The sequence below is a fragment of the Mesoplodon bidens genome (genome assembly GCF_964165515.1).
Source record: "Mesoplodon bidens genome assembly, chromosome: 17".
NCBI classification, from domain to species: Eukaryota; Metazoa; Chordata; class Mammalia; order Artiodactyla; family Ziphiidae; genus Mesoplodon; species Mesoplodon bidens.
Window position 1 is genome coordinate 66207279 of NC_138174.1, and position 15921 is coordinate 66223199.

Sequence of the window (15921 nt, forward strand, 5' to 3'; positions counted from 1 at the left end):
CATTGTCTCTGGTACAGTCATAACAGACTAATAATAGTCATTAAAAGACATTAGAAAACATGATTTAATTGCAAAGCAGAATAGCAGGTTATGTAGTAGGATCTTAACTTGTTTACAAAGTATAGAAGACTGAAAAAAGTAGAGCAAAATGTTTATTACTATAACTTTTTATAATAAAAAAGATTATTTATAATAATAAAAGGGATTAAAGAGTATTTTTAAAATTTGCTTTCGTGTTTTCCAAGTTATCTGTGTTTTAACTCCTGAATTGAAAAAAAGCACTCACAGAATTTACCAACCCTCATTTTGTAGTTTTGTTAGATTTACAATAGGTTACTACAAATTTCAGGTTTTATAAGTGTTTATTCCATATCTTCTTGATTGCTAATATTGTTTTAAAATGCTAAACAAATATTTTATGAAACAGATAAAGTCAAGGGAAGATACTGCACATAGAAAGAATTCTTTAAAAAATCATGCCCATCTTCCTAGATTAACTGGCAGAAGCATCTCTTTCATCTTGCTTGCCTCTTAAAACAACTTGTGTTTGGTGGTGTCACTCTGAGCATTTTAAAGGACAACAAAAACATGGCCAATTGAATATTATATACCATGCACCCTCGTGAGGACTGTAGGCAGGTTTCAATACTAACCCCGTGAAATAAAATAAGTCACTAAGCTTTCTTGAGTACCTACTGCTTGCCAGGCAGTGTTCTAGGTGTTCTGCCTGGATTAACGCACAGGCAGGTACTATTACAAATGAGGACAACTGGGCAGGCACAGAGGTTAAGAAACTTGCTGAAGATCAATACTAGTAAGAGATACAGGCAGAACTGGAACCCATACGGCCTGGCTCCAAAGTCCATATTCTTAATTGATATTGTAGATTAGAAAACTGAGGTGTGGAGGAGATAAGTTGGCCTAGGTCCTACAGCTCCTCTGTGGGACTCAGATCCTGGAAATCTGAGTTGTGGATTATACCCTGCTTATACCCACTCCCCTCCACTTACAGAGTTCCCTGGGGGCACCACGGGTTCACATCCAGGGACCTAGCCTGGATGGCAATCTGATTGACTAACAAACCAGAAACACACATACTGCAGATACTAATTTGAATTTCAATAATATTTTCCCAACCCATTAGATGGTTTACTCATAGATCGAGGAATCAAAGCAAAAGAACAGGAAACGAAACAAATCTTTACAACTTGTCTGCTAGGCCAGACTGCCACGAAGGGAAATTCATCTCACAGAGGAGCAGTTGTCAATAGCACTGTTCATCAAGAAAGCAGAACACAGGGCTAGAAAAAATATTTATGAAACTGAATTACCGAAAAAGGAGCAGAAATGTGGTACAAGACAGAAAATCAAAGGTACAGAGTCTTGAGAAAACCTGGGGCCATTGAGGATCAAGGTCTGTGGGAGTTAATGTCCCTCTAGGGAAGATCGAGATTAATACAAACATCCCGTGCACTGACCGTGCCTCATGGGAGATGCACCCAAGACACCAAGCCTTCAAGTGAGCAATGACTCCAGACAACTGTTAGGATGGTGACATACTGAGGACCCAACTCTGAGTCAATTCAACACCTTTCTCTACACTGATGAGGGAGGAAAGGTTTCCTTACACTTATGGTGAAGGTTCAAGAAAAATGATTAAAAATTAGAGCACCAAAGGGGGGAGGGATAAATTAGGAGTTTGGGGTCAGCAGATACCAACTACTCTACATAAAAGAGATAAACAACAAGGTCCTACTGTACAGCACAGAGAACTATATTCAATATCTTGTAATAAACCATAATGGAAAAGAATATGATAAAGAATATATAAATATATAACTGAGTCACTTGGCTGTACATCAGAAACGAACACATTGTAAATCAACTACACTTCAATAAAAAAAAAATTTTTTTAAATTAGAGCACCAAACAAGCAACTAGTGAGAGGATGGGGTAGGGCCGCAGTTAACGTCAACTCACACGTGCACAGAAATATGGTCAGGGGTTCCATCGTGGTTGAAGTCCGTGAGGTCATTAATTGAGCTCACTGAAATGACTACTTGTCCAATGGTGTAGACAATGGAGAGCGACACAATCGTCCTGTGTTAAGAGAGGTCAAGAGAATCCAAGTTAATTGTACAAGAGCCACACACTTCCTACGCCACTGCGAAAAGGCCTCTGCTTCCAACTTTCAAAAGCCCAGTCACAATTCTCCTTGTTTCTCAAACTGGGACAAGAACCTGATAAACCTTTGCAAGGCAGCCTGCTGAAGAATCTGTTCCTCAGCACGTAAGCACTGAGCGAAGTTTTGGCTGCGGGCACCTGGGGAGGCAGGAGATCTGTTCTTTCTTTCAACTATTTGAAGACTCAGTGTCTATTGTTACCTAACTACTGAAATGAGGACCTGTATCTTTAAACAGAGATATTTATCTTGCACCTGGTAACACTATTTGGGCACGAGTGGTCCATTGGTTATTTTTGAATTATATTGAGTAATTTTGAGATAGTGAATATTCCTGCCTCTGCCCGTGTCATGCATTTGACCTGGAAGAGCCTTTACTTCCTTCTGTGTTAAGTCCAAGGAAGTGTCCCAATGACCCACCCCCTGCCCCGCATCGAGCGCACTCTTGGAGCTCTTCCTGTAGGACTGGTTGAGCACCCCGTGCTTGTGGTCCAGCAGTTTGAGTCTTTCAGCAGCTGGGTTTTTTTTTTTTTTTTTTGCGGTACGCGGGGCCTCTCACTGTTGTGGCCTCTCCCGTTGCAGAGCACAGGCTCCGGGCGTGCAGGCTCAGCGGCCATGGCTCACGGGCCCAGCCGCTCCACAGCATGTGGGATCTTCCCGGACCGGGGCACGAACCCGCGTCCCCTGCATCGGCAGGCGGACTCTCAACCACTGCGCCACCAGGGAAGCCCAGCTGGGTTGTTTTGAGGGAGCTTTTTTGTTCTCCCAGCCCTTAATTTCTCACGCATCGTTAACAACAGACGCTATCCCTAGTACTATTTCAAGATGCGACAAAGATGTTATAAGTGTTTAGAGGAGGAAAAAACATCCTACCGATGCTACTTGCCGAAGGCCAGGCACTGCGCTGAACTCTGACAATGCGAGGATGAGCAGAAACAGGGCCTGGGACTCTCTCCTAAGAGTTTTACGTTCCCTGATCCTTTGTTCCCCTAGCCCACCCTCCCAATCCCCAAAGCTTAGCATTACTTGTTGGCTTGCTCGTTAACAAGAAAGCTGCCACGACTCACTTGAACTTCCCCAGCCACGAGTCGGCCACGAGAGCTCCGAGGATGGGCGTCAGGTAGCACAGAGCCACAAACGTGTGATAGATGGCGGTGCCCAGATTGTCGCTCCAGTGGAGGAAGCGTTGAAAGTACAGAATCAGGATCGCTTTTTGCCGAGGGTGGTGGAGGACGAGAGGGCGACAGAGTTAGCAGTGGCCACGGTAACTCAGGCTCTTCACTGACAGGGAGCGGGGAGAGTGTTGAAGAGTTACCTCTCATTCCATAGTAGGAAAATCTTTCACAGAACTCATTGATCACGATGAAGAAGATGCTCAAGGGGTAACCAAAGCAACTCTGACAAAGAGAAACAGTCTGCGTTTGAAACAAGCTCCTCACTGGTCCATCTTCGCCAATGAGGGCTAACGGCATGGAAAGTAGCAGATACATGTTTAGTAACGTATCAGAGGCACCCCAGAGGTGGAATCAAGAAGTAAAAAGTTTTATTCCCTTACACTCTACATAGAGACAACAATGAAATGAAGATTTTCTTGTTTTATCGTTTTACTGTTAGTCTGAGAAAAGCTAGACAGGCAGACCTCAGAGATATTGTGGATTTGGTTCCAGACCATTGCAATAAAGCAATAATTGCAATAAAACAAGTCATACAAAGTTTTGGTTTTCCCAGTGCATATGAAAGTTATGTTTACACTATACTGTGGTCTGTTAAGTGTGCAATAGCATTATGTCTAAAAAAACAATGTACATACCTTAAGTTAAGAATGCTTTGTTGGGCTTCCCTGGTGGCGCAGTGGTTGAGAATCTGCCTGCTAATATAGGGGACACGGGTTCGAGCCCTGGTCTGGGAAGATCCCACATGCCGTGAAGCAGCTAGGCCCGTGAGCCACAACAACTGAGCCTGCGCGTCTGGAGCCTGTGCTCCACAACAAGAGAGGCCGCGATAGTGAGAGGCCCGTGCACCGCGATGAAGAGTGGTCCCCACTTGCCACAACTAGAGAAAGCCCTCACACAGAAACGAAGACCCAACACAGTCAAAAATAAATATAAATAAATTAATTAATTAAAAAAAAAAGAATGCTTTGTTGCTGAAAAATGCTAACCATCATCTGACAACACAGGGTTGCCACAAACCTTCAATCTGTACAGAAACACAGTCTCTGGGAAGCACAATAAAACGAGGTATGCCTGTACACAGCATTTCCTAAAGAGAAGAAATGTCACACAGGAACTCAGGATGGTCCCCTCATTGGTGTGAGATGCATGAGGTGCATTTGTTAAGCGAATAAAGCACAGCTGTGAACATTTACGGGCAAAACAGGTTGTAAAGTTTACATCATGAAGCTACGTGGAGAAGTAGAAAGGACACTCACCTGCGATACGGACATTCCTGAAAGAAAACAAAATGCCACCGTTAAAGTCGAGTACTTAAAATGCTTTTGGCTGAGTTACGCTCAGACCCTCTGTGTTGGTCAGGCCGTCGGGTGTGTTGTCCAGACCCTCCGGCCCTGTCCACCATCCCAGTCCCAGGCCTGGGCCTCTTCTCCGAGTCAGGCTGGGCTAGTGGCTGCATTTTCTTTCAATCACCTGCTCGGGCAACTCTCGTGTGTGGTCAGGATGGACAGCCAGAGGCTCAGAGAATCTGCCGAAACCACTTCCTCCTTAGAAGACTTAAAAAGGCTGCCCAACGCCCACGGGATAGAATCCAAACTTCACCATCTCACAAGGTCAGAGGGTTTGGATGGGGGTTAAACAGAAAACGCTTAAGAGCACCCGCTACACAGTGAGGTCCCGCGCCCGTCCTGTTCCCCGGGCCACCCTTCCTCCCGCCCGGCCCCGGCACACAAGGCTCCCGGGACACGCCACGCGCACCGGCCTTAGGTCCTCAAGACAGCGACCCCTCTGCCGGGAAGCCTCCTTTTAACGTGCCCCTTCCCTTCGCGAAGCTGCCTCTGACCTCCCCACGTCCCCAGCGTCTTTGCGTCAGAAGAGTGAATTAGGAGAACAGGAAGAAAATGGGTGAGAATGAAAGTGAGTTGGTACAAACCGGGCGCCGCTGACCGCCTTCTAAGTCCTAGCTGTCCCCTCGATCCCCTCTGTTCCAGCCCCTGCTTTTCTGTCTCCGCTGAGTTCCGGCCGGAGCGGCCTGTGGTCTCACCTGCGCCGCTGATACCGACAGCCTGGCCCGCCCCGATCAGGGTCTGTCACAGGCTGTCCCAGCGCCCACCGCTCCCCGCCGCCCCTCCTCCGGCCCCACTGCCGACAGCTTCGAGTCCCCCGCGGGGCTATGGATCCGTGACGTCACAGCAACTGTTCTCAGACTGGAGGCTGCCTCAGAGGCACCCCCAGGGCTGGGGAAGCAGGCTTCTGGCCTCCACGCCCAAAGCTGCTGTCCCTGTAGGCCTGACGTGGTCCCTCGAGCTTGCATTTCTAACAAGTTCCAAGGGGATGTCGGTGTTGCTGGTCCAGGGACCACACTCGGAGAATCACACGCAGGCTGTGAGGTCGAGATGCCTGACCGATCTACGTGTTTTATCCCTGCCCTGTCCCCAGCACCAGAGAGACCCGCCTGTACCCTGTGTCCCAGGGGCGGGGGCGGGGCGGGGGAGGGAACCGGATACAGAAGCCGGACGGCACGCTGGCGTCTCCACCACGACGACCCCCAGCGCCAGCTCTTACACCTTCCCCGTCTGGGCCTTTCCTCTCCGACCTGCCACCTTGTGTTTTCATCATGTGCAAGTCCAGGGCCCCATCCAACAAGAAACAAACCGCAGCTCTGCCTGAGGAACTACCTTCTGGGCCTGGACCGCGTGGTCCTCCAGGCCCCCCTTCATCTCGTGGGCAGGGGTCTTCCTTCCTGAAGCCGCTCACGCTGGGCTGTGGGTATCCGCGCTTCCCCAGCTCAGCACGGCCTCACGCCCCACACCAGATAGCCTCCCACTCTTGCCTCGTCACTTAAGAGCAGCGATGCCATTTCAGTCCTTGTCCTAAGGTGGGAAATATTAAAATTCTGGAAGGAGATTCTTCACCACTAATAGACTGGTTTTCTCCCCAGTTAGACTTCCTTGTGGGAAGGGGCTGCTCTCAGGGGCAACATGTGAAGAATGCGGGCATGGGGTCAGATGGGTAACGGCATCTCAGTCCTGACCCCCCCGTGACCCTGGGCAAACCCACCTCCCCTGTGGACAGCCTGCCTATCAGATGAAGATAACGCCACCCACCTTCTAGGATGACTGTAAGAGTTCCACATGGGAAGCCCCAGACCAGGGCTCAATGGGTCCTTCAGTGGGAGATGCTACCATGTCAGAATCCTCAGCCCCTCACACGGTGCTTTTCAGAGTGGAAATTAAATGTTTGTTGAATGAAAACATATTCCAGGGCTTCCCTGGTGGTGCAGTGGTTGAGAGTCCGCCTGCTGATGCAGGGGACACGGGTTCGTGTCCCGGTCCGGGAGGATCCCACATGCCGCGGAGTGGCTGGGCCCGTGAGCTGTGGCCACTGAGCCTGCGCATCCGGAGCCTGTGCTCCGTAACGGGAGAGGCCACAGCAGTGAGAGGCCCACATACCGCAAAAAAAAAACATATTTCAAAGAACCAGCCACATCGGTCATCAAGTACCGTGTTCAGACCCTGGCCCTGCCACTCAGCAGTTCCATTTGCCCCGCGAGCCTCCTTCTGTTGGTGAGGCTGACCTGGTGGGCTTCCTCAGTGTCCCCATGTCTTCCCAATCCCCATAGTGTTTGGCCAATGGGGAGCTGTGGCAGGAGGTCAGAGGGTCAGGGTGTTCCTCTCCCTGAGGCTTCGCCCAGGCCACCTCAGATGGCTGAGCCCTCAAGTGTCAGCCACTGTGCCTCTGAGGTCAGCCCTCTCGCTCTCCACACGACTCTCTTTCCAGGTTTCCATCCCGGTTTTGTACCACTTCCTACAGGTGGTAAGAGTAAGGCCGATACTCCGGGTACCTGCACCATCACTTATGGTGCCCTGCCCCCCACCCCTGTCTAAATGTCCTTCTGTGAATAAACACCCCTATTTTGAGTATGCCATCGGTTTCCTGATGGGACCATCATGGACAAACAAGCCACGTTTCATCACCAGACTCTACATGTTGCTGTGTTTCATCACCAGAGTGGGGAGACGGCCACTCTGCTGTGAAATAAAAGGACCTGCCAGGAAGGCGCTTTTGCAAAGTTCTACAGGACGAGCCTGTTGGCAGTATTCGAAGCCTGTTTCTTTGCTCTGTCTTCTTGAGGATCTAAGCAGGACCGTACGACGCTCCGCCTACTTCAACTTCAGATAACGCAGCCCTACCTCTGTCTCCCAAAGACCAGACAAAGCAATGAGTATCGTCCACACAACAGCTCAGTTTTGTTCTTGCAATGGGCCTTCTAGAGAAAAGCAGGAGGAGGGTGTGAAAATCCAGACTCAACAGAGACAGCCTGGAGCTTTGCTGTAATCACCTTTGTCACATGTTTCTCAGAATTCTGGTTTGCAGGGAAAGACTTCACCTGGCCAGGGTAGCACCTGTAATTTTTTGGCTAAATATTACTTAGCACCAATTATTTGCTAAATAATAATGGCAAAGGTTTTGTTTAGTTCAGACCTGAATAGGGTTACAGCAAAGAGATCTTAAACCTTATTACAACAACCGTCACACCCAGAACTACATGATGGAAAATGAAATTCCTGAACTCCCTCAAGTGAAAATCTGAGATTTAGTACCCACTCATCACTCTGGGAGTTTTTTCTTTTCTGAAAGCTGTGTGTTCCAAGGAACCACTTTTATTGCTGTGGGGCAGAGGTTGCTAAGCTCTTCTTTTATAGAATTCAGAGCTACTTACTGGATGTAATACTGCAGTCAGCATTTCTTAATACACCCGTGTCCTCTCAGGATTGCTGTCTGAGGAAGCTAAGTGCGGAAGCGGGGGTACGTTGAGCCTTAAGTCTGAACTCAAATTTCAACTGTCACAAGATTCTGTTTACTTTCGTGGAGTTGGGTCTATTGTTGATATCCTGATAGTAAATCTGATCGGCATATTTGAGTGGTCCGATGTTCCTAGCACCCTTCATGGGTCACTTGGTTTTAACTACTGATCAGAGTAAAACAGCTTAGCCAGTCCCGGCATATAGTAACCGTGAAATCAATGCTGGCTCTTACTGTTATTCTAAGCCTAGCAGTGCTTTTGTCCCTCTTTTGGCTAAAGAATTTAGTAAAATAAGTGTACATTATAAACCTCTATGATTACTGACTTGTGAGGACAGCAGGAAAAACCAAGGAAGACACACTATCGCTTTCAACTAGTTGATGGAATCTCTCCATTAAGGTGACTATTTCCTACTACTTAACGAAGCACATTCCATATTTTGAACCATTTAGGGATGGAAACCCTAACTTTAATGTTTTATTACCTAGAAACTGATAACTCCCTCATCAACATGATGGGCGTAAAGAGTGCTTTTCTAGGATTTAGACTTGGGAAGGGAAGGAAGAGGCATCTTTGCTGGATCTAACAGAGAAGCTCGCACCTGCATGCAGAGAGAAAAGTATTCCCTATCATCGCCGGGAGGGAAATTGAGGGAAAGATGTAAGTACTGCATCATGTGTTGGGGATGACATTTCTGCAGTCGCATGGTGTGGGTGGCAGACCAGTGGTCCCCCGAGGATGTCCACGTCCCAATCCCCAGGGCTTGTGGATATGTTACCCTCCACAGCAAAAGGGACTTTGTAGGTGTGATTCATTCAAAGACCTTGAGATGGGGCGTTTATCCTGGATTATCTGGGTGGCCGCAGCACAATCAAAAGTGTCTTTGAAAGAGTCAAAGGAGGAGATATGAAGACAGAAGCAGAAGTTGGGGTGACAGCAATTGCTGGAAGGCCACCACGAGCCAAGAATGTGGTGACCTCTAGAAGCTGAAAGGATAAGGAAATGGATTCTGTCCCTTGAGCCTCCAGAAGGAACCAGCCCTGCCAACACCTTGATTTTGCCCCAGTGAAACCCATGTCAGACTTCTGACCTCCAGAGCTTTAAGATAATAATTTTGTGTTGTTTTAAGCTGCTAAGTTTGTGGTGATTTGTTACAGCAGCCATAGGAGACTAATACACATGGGTTTGCCTCAAGCTCTGTAGATGTAGGTTTCATCACTATTTACATAGATATAAGACTCAAACCTCCTAGCAAGTTTTATTTTTCAGCAACATGTCCTTTTATCATTTGTTTTCCTGAGCTACATTTTCTATCTGAGGGCTTAGGAGTCCATACTCGGCACCTGCCTTTTTGATGGGATTTGGCAGAATCTGTACTTGCTCAGCTGCCTTCTGCGGGTTTCTGACTCTTCATAACCCATCTCTAAAGTGGGGATGCTGCCTTACAGGGTGGCTACCCCAGGAATAAGGGGGTCTGAAAATGGTTTCACAAACCAGGAGTAAAACGAGTTTCCTTGACTATGGCTCTTTTAGGCTGTGCATATGCCTCACAAAGTCAGTCACATGAGACCCCAGGGGACACAGTGCTCCTGCTAGAATATACTTAGCCTCTCTCTTAGCAGAAGTAGTTTCTGAGTTAAGGTGAGAACTCCTCTCACAATATTACCCCTGCAGTTAGTAGACGGAAGGACATGGGACTTTGGAATCAGCTTGGAGACATTCTTCCCAGCCATGAGGCTCTGGTCAAAACACTCAACCACTGGCCCTCCATCTCTTCATCTAGAAATGCTAACACCTTCTTCGCAGGTTGGTTAATAAGATCGAAGCTACATTAATAAGATGAAGTTCGTTATTTACTGCATCCCATGAAGACACCTGGGTAGTGTGGATGGATGTTTGGAATGGACTGACTTTAAAATAGGGACAAGAATTTGCCATGGGGAGCCCTGGCAGGGGTGAGAGGTGGCCCTTGAAGAAAGAGGACGTCCCCTCCAAGGTTGCTCTCATTGACCAAAATCAGAAGGTCCTTATGATGTCACTTAGGGAAATTAGGTCATGGGATGAGGAAGTTGTGGACAGAAAAAAGTCAGACTTCCCAAATACAAGCCACAGTGGCAAGCACTAACTTTCAGTCAAGCTGTTTTCAAATCGGCAGCAGTATAGTGCGTGACTGTGCGAGTGGCTGCAGGGGTGAAAGGAACGTTCAAAAATTCTCCAACGCAGCGGTTCTCCACATGTGGTTCCTGCACCAGCAGAAACAGCTCCTGGGAACTCCATGGAAATGCAAACTCTCAGGTCCAGCCCAGACCCACGGAATCAAAACCTCAGAGGGTGGGGCCAGCTGTCTGTGCCGGGGATTCAGTTTGGGAGCCACTCGCTGCCCCGCAGCAGAGCTAGGGAGCCCCACGGGAGGGGCCGGGGCGCAGGCAGGTGCTGAGCATCGCTCACGTCTGGCTGATCAGCTCCTATGATGTGATTCTGGCCTTGGCTCTTCATTCCCTCTTTCTGAGCTCTGTCTTCCGTTCACCAGGACGACGGTGACCAACAAGACGCCTTGCCTCACCTCCCCGTCCCCTGCCCACCCCACTGACCTGAGCGTCCCGGGTGAAGCCTCTCAGGACTGCCCTCAAACCTCGCTGGCTCTGCTACCTGCAAGGCCAGGCCTCCCCTGGGGACCTGACTTCCGTCATCCTCCACCTCAGCAGTCCAGCCAGGCCTCCTACTTCTCCCTCCCTCCAGGCTCCTTCATGGCTCCTGGCAGCATTAGGGCAGTTAGTGCCTCCCCCCACCGCACACACACACGCCCCCCTCGGTCTCCCCACTCCTCTCTCCCCTCTTAGATCCCTTTAGCCTCTTTACAATCACCCCAGACACAGCGAGCTGTTCTGACTTCTGGAAAGTGTTTCAGAGCCTCACATATCATATGATCCCCCCCACCTTTTTTTCTTTTTTTTTTTTGAGAAAATAAAGCATGTGCCATTTCAAAAAGAGCCCAGCAGGACATGCACCAGGCGTAACTGCAGCTGAGCTGAGACTTGGTGGCGAGAGAGGCGGGGGGGCCTGGTGTTGCACCCCTGCTTTGATTTTTTTCCCAAAATTGATCAGCTTTGATCAAGAAGTGAAAGGGCTTTTCGTTCCTTCAATGGGTTTTTCCCATAGGAGTCAGGCTAGTTACAGAACAGGCTCTGCGCCTGTCACCCAAGGCCCTAGTTTCCAGAGTGGGCTCTTCCTGAGGCTGTTTCTTGGCTGACTTGATGATTTTTTCCCTTCCTGGAATGTCTGGCCACATCTCCCACCTCAGGGTCACTGCTCTTCCGCATGGCAGTTTTGTGTGCTTTAGAACATTGTGATCTTTCCGGCTGGATCCTGCCCAGGAGGCAAGGCTTGCGAGTGGAGAGCGGCTTGGCGGCCTGGGCGGTGCCTTCCAGCCCTGGGCCTCCTGCTGGGGCCCCCAGGCAGGGCACAGCCTGCACACCGATGGGCACAGGCCCTGCCCACCCTTCACTTGTTTTTATAGAAATAGCCTCTTTTCCACAACTACCTCCTTCCCCACTAAGAGAGAACCTATTTTTCCTTTGATACATTGACAGATAGCTACATAAACATAGAACATACTGATGTATGGTTTTCCTAAAGCCATTTAATCAAGCTCCTGGCTGTCCTGCCGGCACCGCTGCTAAAAGCAAATGATTTATCAGGCCTTTGAGAACGAAGAATTTCAACTAAACCCGAAGAACACGGAGCTGCTTTAGAAATATGGGGAAGCCAGTGCTAATGGGACAGTGTAGGTTTTATGATGCGACCCTGGCACGATGCCATGGCAGGGGCTCAGCCTGGGGCACTGGTGACCATGTATCCACACAGACCGAGGCGTGAGCCCAGGTGCCGGGGCGTGGGGCTCTCTGTCCAGCCCCAGAGGAGACAGACGTGGGGTATGAAACTGTCTGGCTGCAGCCTGGCACTGGCTCCTCAGCCACGGGGTCCCTCACCACCGTGCTGCCGTCATCAGCCCCTGTTGTTTCGGCGTCACCCTTCTTGGCTAGTCTTCCCTCGCTGCCTGTGGGTGCAGTGAGCTGCCTCGTGGCATCCCGAGCCGCCCAGCAACCGGGTCTGGTCCTGTGTGTGTCCGACGGCCAGGCCTTCATCTTTCTTGAAACCTCCTTCTCTCGGCCAGGGGCCCCCTGGTCAGGGCCGAGGAAGGCAGCCCTGGGTCAGTGCCTTCGTTTCCTGGGGCTGCCACAACACTGTACCATGAACAGAGAGGCTTAAAACGATGAAGTGCATCGTCTCGCAGTTCTGGAGGCTGGAAGCCTGAGATCAGGTGTGAGCAGAGCTGTTCCTCCTAAGGCTGTGAGGGAGAATCTGTTCGCTGCCTATCCCCCAGCTTCCGGTGGGTTGCTGGCCATCTCTGATGTTCTTTGGCTTGTATTAGCATCACCCGATCTCTGCCTTCATCTTCACCTGGTCTTCTCCCCTTGGGTGCGTCTGGGTCCAAATCTCCCCTCTTACAAGGACACCAGTCACACTGGATTAGGGCCGCCTCCTCCAGCATGACCTCATCTGAACTGATTCCGTCTGTGATGACCCTATTTCTACATAAAGTCACATTCTCAGGTGCTGGGGGTTAGGACTTCAGTATATGAATTCGGGGGTGACATAATTAAACCCAAACAGTCAAGAGCATTTGTAGTACTTGACCTATTGTTGTAGGTTACAGATGTCCTCCTACCTTTTAAAAAGGTTTCTAAACGAAATTGAGCTATTTGTAGTGAGGTGGATAGACCTAGAGTCTGTCATACAGAGTGAAGCAAGTCAGAAAGAGAAAGACAAATACCGTATGCTAACACATATATATGGAATTTAAGAAAAAAAAATGTCATGAAGAGCCTAGGGGTAAAACAGGAATAAAGACACAGACCTACTAGAGAATGGACTTGAGGATATGGGGAGGGGGAAGGGTAAGCTGTGACAAAGCGAAAGAGAGGCATGGACATATATACACTACCAAACGTAAGGTAGATAGCTAGTGGGAAACAGCCGCATAGCACAGGGAGATCAGCTCGGTGCTTTGTGACCACCTAGAGGGGTGGGATAGGGAGGGTGGGAGGGAGGGAGATGCAAGAGGGAAGAGATATGGGAACATATGTATATGTATAACTGATTCACTTTGTTATAAAGCAGAAACTAACACACCATTGTAAAGCAATTATACTCCAATAAAGATGTAAAAAAAAAGAAAAAAAGGTTTCTACACATGACTGTCTAAAATCACAGGCTTAAGAGGCCCATAATGACCACTTCTGATGGTTTTATAAATCACCTACAACTTTTAGCATCTTGTTTCCATAACCACAGATGTGAATCATTGATCGCCATTCCCATTCTCCTTCAGAAAGAAATCACCTCCAGGGGCCCCAGGACCCAACCCCCTCGGTACATGCTCAGAAGTTGTTTATGTTTCTGTTGCAGGGAAAGGGCAGCCAGGCCAGAGGGTGCGACACAGTTAGTATGTAGTAAGCTGCTACGCAAAACAGAAAGATCCAGGGACAGGCCTAAGTTCTGCCTCAGGTGTAGGCAGATCAGTTACTCAGGGTTCAGGAAGGCAATCCTTGCTCTCCAGGGATTTCCTGTATCTACACCTGGACATTCCCGTTTTCTAGAAGAACACCCTGTATTCTGAACTTAGAATGAGGCTGACTCTAAATGCTATGACTGCTGAGGGTGAATAAACAAACATATTCTCAGGGTAAAGACAGACCTTTCCTCAGAGCTGCTCTAAAAGGAAATAGGAGGGAACGTGAGGAAACAGGAGAGAACGTGAGGGGAACCGTCTCTCAGCCTCCTGGACATCACCTTCCCACCACGGCAAGTGACACGCTCCAAGCAGGCAAGAGAAACAAGCATATTAGCATCGGCCCTGATACTGTCGTGCGTTTCATAGGAGAAAACAATGCCAAAGGCACACAAGTGTCACTAAATTGAAAAAAAAGAAAAAAAACTAAAAACCAATCTTCTGGTCTTTGGGGGAGTTTGTTTGGAGGCAATTAAGTTAGAGATCCAAAATTTTAGACACAAAGTGTTTTTACTCTTAGATGTTAAATTGCGACTAGAAAAACAGCTTTCTGATCACGGTAAGTGTGAAGTTAGGCTGCAAAACTAGGTACAGAATGCAAATATTTTCCTCCGTTGATATTTAGGTTGTACATGCCTCATTCTCATCCTGAGAACACATGAGAATATCCATAAGAAATTTCTAGAAGTAGAACGCTGGTAAAATATTATGCATATTTTAAATTCCATCAGATATTACCTAACAATTCTCCACGGAAGTGTTAGGTGACTTATTTTTTCCAGTCTTATAATTTTAGAATGAACATGCACAGAAGAGACAGCTATTAAAAAAAAAAACACTATTCATAGTTAAAGACTGCCTGGAAACTTTATCTACAGATCAGTAATACAGTATCAACAGAGTCTGACCATTATTTTTAGAAATAATTTGAGGTAAATTACCCATGTCTATGACATCAGTGTGAACATTTCTGATTCACCTACTATTATACATGGGGGGGTGTTTACAGACCAATTCTGTTATTAATAGATTGCTGTTCAGAACTGATTAGAGCTATGACTTCAAAGTCCATCTGTCTTGCTGCGGGGAAGACACTAGTTACTAAATGTAGCACCTAAGCTGAGGATGCAGGCCACAATGGAACCATCTTTGCACAGTAAGAATATTTCCTAACTAAAGTTATGGACAAATAACACACATATATCAGAGAGAATATTTTCTATTACCATGTGTACTGGGTTAAATAGTGTTCTCCCAAAACTACTGTCCTTTCCATAATCCTAGAAGGTGACATTAGAAGGTGACCTAGAAGGTGACCAGATGAGAAGAGGGAAGATGAGGTCACCCTGGAGTAGGGTGGGTTCTGAATCCCACATGACCAGTGTCCTGATAAGACGACAGCCACACACAGAGGGAAGATGATGGCCATGTGATGATGAACGCAGAGACGGGAGTGATATGTCCACAAGCCAAGGCATGCTGGCAACACCAGAAGCTAAGAGAAAGGCATGGGACAGATTCTCCCCTAGAGCCTTCGGAGAGAGTGTGGCCCTGCTGACACCTGGATTTGGCACTTCCAGCCCCCAGCAATGTGAAAGAATACATTTCTGTGGTTTTAAACAAACTGGTTTGTGATACTTGTGTTATAGCAGCCACAGGGAACGAATACATTATGGGAACTTCTGTGTTTTGACTAAATAAGAAAAACTTTTGCTCCTCCGAGAACATTTCAGGTGTACCTCCTGATATGTCCTAATAGAGCTTATGATAAAACTCCGCAGATAGCAGAAGTTTTAAATGATGACTTTGAGAACTTTGAATGGGTCTTCTTATGTGGTATACTTTGTGAGCTTTCTGGTCTTATGTCTGATCCTTGAACCAAAGCTTCCTGATGGGCACATGTTCATTTCTACGTCATACCTGGGGACTCCGACCCCTCTGTGTGATGAGAGGCTCCTGGCGGCAGCCCAGTGGGAGGCCCTGGCTGGTTTCCAGTCTCGGAAGGACTACACCTTCCTCCTCCTTCAGGAGAGTCTGCGGAAGACCCTATCCCTTCCCCTTGGCTGTGGCACCTTCCAGCTGCTGAGATGGTCCTGTAACCCTGTACTGCCTGCTCACGGTAGCTGCACCTGGACCAAACCTGGGTGGCAAGCAGAGGCCTGACAGCCCGTTCACATCGACCCCATGA

At 48.2% G+C, this 15921-nt stretch overlaps 1 protein-coding gene across 1 annotated transcript in view; it reads right to left on the bottom strand.

Annotated features, from left to right (window-relative positions):
• Positions 1-3672, bottom strand: part of SLC15A1 (solute carrier family 15 member 1) — a gene marked incomplete at its 5' end in the record, with an annotated part of 33195 nt that extends 29523 nt beyond the window's left edge. Inside the window, 3 exons of the mRNA XM_081214704.1 lie at positions 1981-2100; positions 3250-3391; positions 3498-3672. Coding sequence (XP_081070830.1) covers positions 1981-2100; positions 3250-3391; positions 3498-3672 — 437 coding nt within the window. The remainder of the gene's footprint in view (positions 1-1980; positions 2101-3249; positions 3392-3497) is intronic.
• Positions 3673-15921: the final 12249 nt, after the last annotated feature.